Source organism: Vicia villosa, unplaced genomic scaffold (assembly GCF_029867415.1).
Source record: "Vicia villosa cultivar HV-30 ecotype Madison, WI unplaced genomic scaffold, Vvil1.0 ctg.000348F_1_1, whole genome shotgun sequence".
Taxonomy (NCBI): Eukaryota; Viridiplantae; Streptophyta; class Magnoliopsida; order Fabales; family Fabaceae; genus Vicia; species Vicia villosa.
The window spans coordinates 111,612-120,224 of record NW_026705155.1 but is presented as its reverse complement, the minus strand read 5'-3'; the positions used below and the strand labels follow the sequence as shown (position 1 = coordinate 120,224).

Sequence of the window (8,613 nt, the reverse complement as noted above, 5' to 3'; positions counted from 1 at the left end):
TGATGGTTCAAAGATGAGCGCTAACATATCTAGGATAAAAAGGAAGAATCAGCTGAATAATCCTAACCATGTCAAAACAGAGGTCCTTGTGAAAAACAGAAACCTTAATAAGGGGTTCTCAACAGTTAACACAGTTAACAACTGTCATTTGGTTTCTAAGGTTGGGGGAGGCGCAGGAAACTCGAAAACATATGTTGAGATAACTAAAGGTGAAAAGGTGAAGAAAACAGAGGAGACAAATGAGGCTTGTCTTTCCTTATTCTTTACATCCAGCGAGGAGGAGAAAAGGAGATTCAGCAAAGCCAAAGTGGGAGTCACAAGAAGGGCAGGAGACGCATACTCTGTGGCAAACAGTTTGCTGGAAGAAGGCATTTTCACTATAACCGCGACTGCCCTCGGTCCTAATCTGTGTCTCCTAGAGGAGAATGAAGAAGGAGACCTAGCTCATCTGATTTAGGAAGGAGGAGTTTGGCTTAACTTCTAGTTTGCAGAGGTGAGGGATTGGAAGAAAACCGATGCTGAGTGCGCTAGAGTGGCTCAGGTATCCATCTATGGCGTGCCCTGTTTCATCAAAAACGACAGATTTATGAATATATTGCTAGCAGATTTTGGGAAGATGATGAATCCCCAAATGTTGAAGGAAAAATTCATGAGACTGGATGTAATTACTCTTATGATTTACACTAATCACCTGGAGTCCATCAGAAGCAGAGTTAGGGCTTGTGTGGACGGCGACTGGTTCGATATCATCATCATTGAAGAACATATCTGGGAATCGGGGGAAACGGATGAACACAAATCGGCTAGCACAACATCATCAGAAGGGGAAGCTTCATCGTCTTACCAAGATTCGCACGGCGGCGACGGTGATGTGGAACGGCACCGTTCGATCCCTAGCCCCACAAAGCCTGGGATTGCGAGCCACAGCATTAACTATGATGTTGACGTTAGAGCGGATTTTCTGCAAAAAAGCATCAACGGAACTCAGGAAAACAGCGGACCGGCAGAAAACATTAATTGCGAAGAGTTATTAAGGGGAAATAGCGAAAGCTTTTCAGAAGGAAGAAGTACCTCAGATGCTATATCGATGAAGACCTACAGTAGAGAGGAAGCGGCGAGTGTTGAGAAGGGGAAGATGTGCTCTCTTAACGAGGAAATTGAGAAGATGGGGCCAGGTGGTTTGTTCATTTTAAATGACCTTTACTCCAATAATAACCCTGATGACCTGGCACTAGATGTCACGAATGAACTTAAGGAGTGCAGCAAGACTTTTTCTTTGGAGACTAATAACAAAGTGGGACCCATGGAGGAGAGAATAAAGCTAAATATTGATGATGTAAATATTAAAGTTAAGAGAAAAGTTTCGGGCCAGATTTTTTCTCAAGTGGGCCATCTTGAGCGTCATTGTCTAGACAAAGTGGGCCAAGGGGAGCGTGACTTGCAAGATCACGTGGGCCAGAGAGATGACAAAGATCAGAATTTTATAGAAGCAGAAACCTCTTGCATGCATGGGAGGAATAAAACAAAAACAAACTCAAAAGCTGCGAAAAATTTCACCGTGCCTGTTAAGAAAGTAGTCAAAAATTTCAAGAAGAAGGAAGTCAAAATCATTGGAAAACAGTTTTTAAGCTTTGATGATCACTGTCAAAAGGTGAAGAATTGCAAGAAGTCAAGGAAGAAAATTAGAGAAGTTCTGGACTTAGGTGATCAAGCTGATAGTTTTATATACCCGGTAGAGAACCACATTCAAGAAGGGGAGGATATTGCTATGTTAGGAGAACCACCTAATTCCTATCAGAACAACCTATTCACAAAGTCAAACTATTTGTCTGGAGGCCTACCATTAACTTGTGATTCTATTTCCAGTGATGACATCAAAAACTGCAATAAAAGAATTTCCAATGGAGTGCTGAACAAGGCGGCGGAGGGGTTGTGGAACTCTGTGGTTAAGTTGGGCATAAGGAACATCTCTGACAATTTTGATCCAATAGCAAAAGTGAAGGAAATGGAAGTTAGGGATACCAAAGGGAACATGGCGACTAAGGGGACAAATAATCAACCTTCCTCATGATTATTTTTTCCTTAAATTTAAGAGGAGGAGGAAGTCGGGCCAAGAGGAAGAGAGTTGGCTATCACATCCAAAGAGGAGAAGTAGACATTTTCTTTATTCAAGAAACCAAGTTGAGCGGCATGGACATTAATGTGGTGAAGGAAATGTGGGGTGATAAACAAGTTGAGTGGTCGCACTTGGGCGCCAACGGGGCGTCGGGAGGCATTCTCACGATGTGGAAGAAGGATTTTTTCAATCTAATTTTCAGCTTTAGAGGAGGAGAAGGTTTCTTAGGCCTTTGTGTGGAAAAGGAAGGGAAAACAATTTATTTTGTGAATATGTATGCTTCTTGGGACATTCTCACGAGGAAGAGGTCATGGGATAGGTTAAGTGAGTTCAAAAATAACAACATACAAGGATCTTGGTGCATAGGAGGGGATTTTAATGCCGTCACCTCTATAGAAGAAAGAATAGGGACGTCAAGTCGTAGCTATAGGAGGGAGATAATGTTGTTCAAAGAGTTCATAGAAGATATGGAGTTGGTGGATCTTCCTACTATAGGAGGCAAGTTTACTTGGATCAAAAGTAATGGCAAATCCATGAGTAGAATCGATAGGTTCCTTTTATCGGATAGTTTTGTTGAAGATTGGAAGATGGAGGGACAATATATAGGCGAGAGGGAGGTATCCGATCACGCGCCTATTTGGTTGAAAGACAATAGAAAGGATTGGGGTCCTAAACCGTTCAAGTTCAATAATTTGTGGTTCAATCATGAGGACTTCGATACTTTTGTGGAGGAGGAATGGAAGAAGATAGTGGTAAAAGGTAGAGGTGATTATTGCTTGGTAGAAAAGTTGAAAACTCTCAAAAACCGGTTAGCTTGGTGGAACAAGAGTGTCTACGGGTGGATTGATCTCAAAATCAACAAAGATGGGAAAGAGTTGCATTCTTTAGATAACGTGTTTGTTCATTTTGCAGGTAACGTTCCGGAAGATGTGGTTGTGAAAAGAACAAAAGTGGTGGAGGATTTTTGGGAGAACATTAACAAAAGAGAAGGGTTACTTAGGCTAAAGTCTAGACAACTTTGGCTTTCCGAAGGCGATGACAACACACGTTATTTTCATAACTCTTTAAAAGATAGAAGTTGAAGGAATGCATTTTGCTCCATTTATACGATGGAGGGAAAAGTGGAAGGTGTAGAGGAAATCAAAGAGCACACTTTCAAGCATTTTGAAAGTTTCTTTAAAGAAGATTGTCTTTTAAGGCCGGAGCTTATGGGAATTACTCTTAATTCTTTATCGTCGGAAGATTCTTTGGACCTAGAGAAACCTTTCGAGGAAGGTGAAGTGAAGGAAGCTATTTGGTCGTGTGATGGAAACAAGAGCCCGGGGCCGGACGGTTTTTCCTTGGAGTTTTACAAAAAGTTTTGGTATCTTATTAAAGAAGATGTTTTGAAGTGTTGTAACGACTTCTATCACAAAGGTACTCTTGTCAAATCCATTACTTCCTCTTTTATTTCCCTTATTCCTAAAAGGAAAAATCCGCAAGTCTTGTTTGAATATCGTCCTATATGCTTAGTGGGGAGTATTTACAAGATCATAGCAAAGATGTTAGCGGCTAGGATGAGAGGTGTGGTGGGTAAGTTGGTATCTTCCAATCAAACCGCCTTTGTTCCGAGAAGAAGTATGATGGATGGGATTCTAATGGTAAACGAAATTCTTGATTGGGCAAAAAGAAAGAGGAAGGGATGCCTACTTCTCAAAGTGGATTTCGAAAAGGCTTATGATTCAATTTCTTGGAATTATCTAAGGTGGATTTTGGTGAAAATGGGATTTGGAAATAAATGGATGAAATGGATGGAATCTAGCATTTTTATCAATTACATGTCCGTCTTGGTGAACGGTAGTGCAACAAAAGAGTTCAAAGTTCAAAGAGGTTTACGTCAAGGCGACCCCATGGCACCTTTCTTGTTCGTTCTTGCAATGGAAGGTTTGACCGCGCTAACTAAGAAATCGGTGGAGGTGGGAGACTTTAAACCTTTTAAGTACGGAGTATATGACTTTGTGGATATTCTACAATTTGCGGATGATACCATCATTCTAGGAGAACCGTCTTATGACAATCTTTGGAGTCTTAAGGTGTTATTGAGAGGTTTTGAAATGGTTTCCGGGTTGAAGATTAATTTTCATAAAAGTAACTTCTACGGAACTCACATAGGAGATTGGTTTATCAAGTCGGCGACAACTTTCCTTGCTTGCAAAAAAGGTTCCTTCCCTTTTAAATTCCTTGGTATTTGGGTGGGCGATGGTGCGCACAAGAAAAAGGTGTGGAAAGAGGTGATTGACAACATAAAATCTAGACTCACTAAGTGGAAGGGAAGAAACATATCTATTGGCGGGAGGGTGACTCTTATAGGTTCCGTTCTCAACGCTATTCCTATTTTTACCCTTTCTTTTTACAAAGCTCCGAGTAAAATCATTCAAGAGATAAGAAGTCTCCTTAGCAACTTTTTGTGGTGTGGGAATGTGAAATCAAGATGTATCCATTGGGTCAATTGGGAAAGTGTGTGCAAACCCAAAGGCAAAGGAGGGCTAGGCATTAGAGATGTGGGAGAAATGAATAAATCTCTTCTTCTAAAATGGAAGTGGAGAATCTTAAAGGAGGACAAGGCAATTTGGAGTCGTTTTCTTCTTTTGCGATACCACAACCCGAAAATAAAAGTGTTAGCTTCTAGCAAGGAGCTTTTAAATCGGGATGACTCTAGATGGTGGAAAGACATTGTTCTCAACGATTTCAAAGAGGAAGAAATGGGTGAAGGTTTCAACGAATGGGTCAAATGTGTGTTCAAAAATGGCAATAACATTCTTTTTTGGCATAGTTGTTGGATGGATGATCAACCGTTAAGAGTTACCTACCCGCACTTGTTCGAATGCACAACAAATAACCTTTGCGTGGTGAGCGACCTCCTCACTCTTAATCAAGGCGGAATTACGTGGAACTTGGAAAGCATTTTCGGCGCGGATGTCATTAACCCTTCGGTTTCGGCCGCTCATTCCGCAATGGGCATGGTAATCGGAGATGAATTTAGGGACTTGAACTTGAACCTTCAAGGGGTAGTGCCGGACATATTGGCAACGGACGAATTCCATTGGAAGCTAAATACAAACGGAGATTTCTCGGTGTCTAGTGTTTCGCACCTGGTGTCTAACGCAAAAGAAATAGCGTGGTCCACACCCACTATCAAGTTGTTGGAAGCTATTTGGAAGACAACCATTCCGGCAAAGACCAAGATTTTCGCGTGGAGATTCCTCACCAATAGACTCCCGGTTAAAGTGCAACTCGCCAAAAGAGGTGTGTCTAATCTTACTTCCTTGGATTGCCCTTTTTGCAATTGTCACCCGGAATCCTTGGATCATCTTTTCTACCATTGTGATGTCACAAAAGCGGTTTGGAATAGAATCTTTTTGTGGTTGGGTAATGATGTTAAGCTTTCTTATGAGGAGTTTAAGAGCTTTGGGTGCATTCAAGAAAAGGAGAAAAACACCAACACTAAAGCTAAGCTTAACATAATATGGATAGCTTTAATTTGGTGCACTTGGAAGATGAGGAATACAATGGTTTTTGACAATGGGAATTTTAGCTTCGACGAGGTCATAGCAAATATCTTGTATTTTTCATGGAGATGGATTAGCTTCAAGGATTTTCCGGGTAGGATATCTTTTTATGAATGGTATAAATTACCATTATCTTGTAACAAAACAATTTAGTGTGTTTTCGATGTAAGGGTTGCACCCCTAGTGCGATATCTTATATTCATTGCTTATTAAAAAAAAAGATATTTTTTTTTAAATTTGAATTTTTTAAATATTTTTTTTTAATAAGCAATTTTATAAGATATCGCATTAGGGGTGCAACCCTTACAAAGAAACTCTATAGAGAGTTAAAACAGTTTAAAGGTAATTTATACCAATCATAAAAGGAGGTCCTAGAAATATGCTCACTACCACCTAGCCATCTCCAAGAGTAAAACAAAATGTTGGAGATTACCGTTTCGAAGCTATAGGTAGCGTTCTCGAAGATAATAGCATTTCTCATCAACCAAATACACCAAATTATAGCCAACCAAATGGTATTTAATTTAATTCTAATGTTGTGTGTCTTCACCTTTTCTTGAATGCAACCAAAGCTCTTGAACTCTTCCAAGTTTAACTCCACTTCATCTCCCAACCAATTATAGACTTTCTCCCACACCGCCTTCGAAACGGAACAACAAAAGAATAGGTGATGCGAAGTTTCCGGATGGTTGGAACAAAGAACACAATCGGAAGAGGTGAAATTAGAAACCCTCCTATAAAGCAATAGATCTTTTAAAGGAAGGCGGTCAATAAAGAATCTCCAAGAAAAGATATGGACCTTTTTCGGAGCCTTAGCCTTCCACATTGTTTCCAACAACTTGATAATGTCGATTGGCCAAGCGTTCTCTTTGGCATTAGAAACCAAGCTATTCACACTTGCAACCGAGAAAACACCGGAAGAATTTAGTTTCCAATGAAAAACATCGTTGTCCGACATGATCGGAGTGATGCTCTACAAAGAATCTTTTAAATCCCTCAATTGAATAAGCAAATCCGAGACGGTGCCATTATGGGTGGGAATGAGGGGAGACAAATTCAAGGTAGACATTCCGATGAGACCGAAGAGGTCGTTAAAATTCCTAGAAAAAGCACCATTATTCCAAGATATAATATCACTAACCTTGCAAAGTTTATTGGTTGAAAGATCGAACAAATGTGGAAAGGATTCACGAAGAGTTTGACCGCCCAACCAACAACCATGCCAAAAAAGAATGTTGTTTCCATTCTTGCACTCACAATTAATCCAATAGGAGAATCCTTCTACGCTATCCGCCTCATTGAAATCATTAAGAATGATATCTCTCCATCAACTAGAATCATCCCGATTTAGAACATCCCCACAAGAAGCAAGAACTTTGAATTTCGGATTGCCGTATCTCAAGAGTAGAAATCTACTCCAAATGGCATTATCCTCCTTCAAAATTCTCCACTTCCATTTGAGAAGAAGAGCTCTATTCATATCACCAACATCTCTAATGCCTAGACCACCTTTCTCCTTAGGTTTGCATACATTCCCCCACTTCACCCAATGAATACCTCTTTTATTTGCATTCCCGTTCCATAAAAAATTACTAAGAAGACCTCTAATCTCTTTGATAATCTTGCTCTGTGCTTTATAGAAAGAAAAGGTAAATATTGGAATTGTGTTAAGCACCGACCCAATAAGAGTCACCCTTCCACCTATTAAAATGTTTTGCCCCTTCCACCTCGACAATCTTGCCTTTATATTATTAACCACGTCCTTCCACACCTTCGTCTTGTTAGCTCTTTCTCCAACCCAAATGCCAAGGAATTTAAAAGGAAAAGATCCTTTTTTGCAACATAAGAAAGAAGTGGCCGAATGAAATAACCAATCTCCAATATTAGTTCCAAAGATATTACTTTTGTGGAAGTTAATTTTCAATCCGGAAACAAGCTCAAAACCTCTCAAAATCACTTTCATGCTCCAAAGGTTGTCACTTGTAGGTTCTCCTAAAATTACGGTATCGTCCGCAAATTGAAGGATATCCACAAAATCATCTTCACCAATTTTGAAAGGTTGAAAATCCCCCACCTCTACCGATTTCCTCATGAGAGCACTAAGGCCTTCCATAGCTATAACAAATAGAAAAGGCAAAATCGGATCACCTTGACGAAGACCACGATGAACTTTAAACTCTTTGGTAGCACTTCCATTCACCAAAACGGACATGTGACTAGTGAAGATGCAAGATTCCATCCAATTCATCCATCTATTCCCAAACCCCATTCTTCTCATTATCCATCTAAGGTAGTTCCAAGAAATAGAGTCATACGCCTTTTCAAAATCCACTTTAAGTAAAAGACACCCCCTCTTTTTTCTTTTGGCCCAATCAAGAATCTCATTAACCAAATAAGACTCCATCCATCATACTTCTACCCGGAACAAAGGCGGTTTGATTGGTAGAGATCAAAGTATTCAAAACACCCCTCATTCTAGCCGCCAAAGTCTTCGAAAGGATCTTGTATATACTCCCCACTAAACAAATAGGACGATATTCGGACAACTCATGAGGGTTCTTCTTTTTAGGAATTAGCGCAATAAAAGAAGAAGAAATAGCTTTAACAAGCGTGCCTTTTAAGAAGAAATCATTGCAAAGCTTCATCAAATCTTCTTTAAGGATATGCCAAAATTTTTTAAAAAGCTCCATAGAAAATCCATCCGGCCCCGGGCTTTTATTCCCATCACACGACCAAATAGCAACCTTGATCTCATTCTCGGAAAAAGCTTTCTCAAGATCCAAAGAATCCCCTATAGATAACACTTTCAAATCGATCCCATGTGGTTCCGGTCTAGTGCACACCTCTTCTTTAAAAAAATCTTCAAAATTCTTGAAAACAAAGTCTTTGATATCCTTGACCTCTTCCATTCTTCCCCCTAGTCTCCATGGTGCATAAAGAATTCCTTCT

General features: G+C 40.0%; 1 protein-coding gene across 1 annotated transcript; it reads left to right on the top strand.

The window, feature by feature from the left end:
• The first annotated feature begins 2,190 nt into the window (after nucleotides 1-2,190).
• Nucleotides 2,191-3,198, top strand: LOC131627053 (uncharacterized). The gene has a single exon (XM_058897891.1). It carries the CDS (start codon nucleotides 2,191-2,193, stop codon nucleotides 3,196-3,198), a length of 1,008 nt encoding a protein of 335 aa, XP_058753874.1.
• The last annotated feature ends 5,415 nt before the right edge of the window (nucleotides 3,199-8,613 follow it).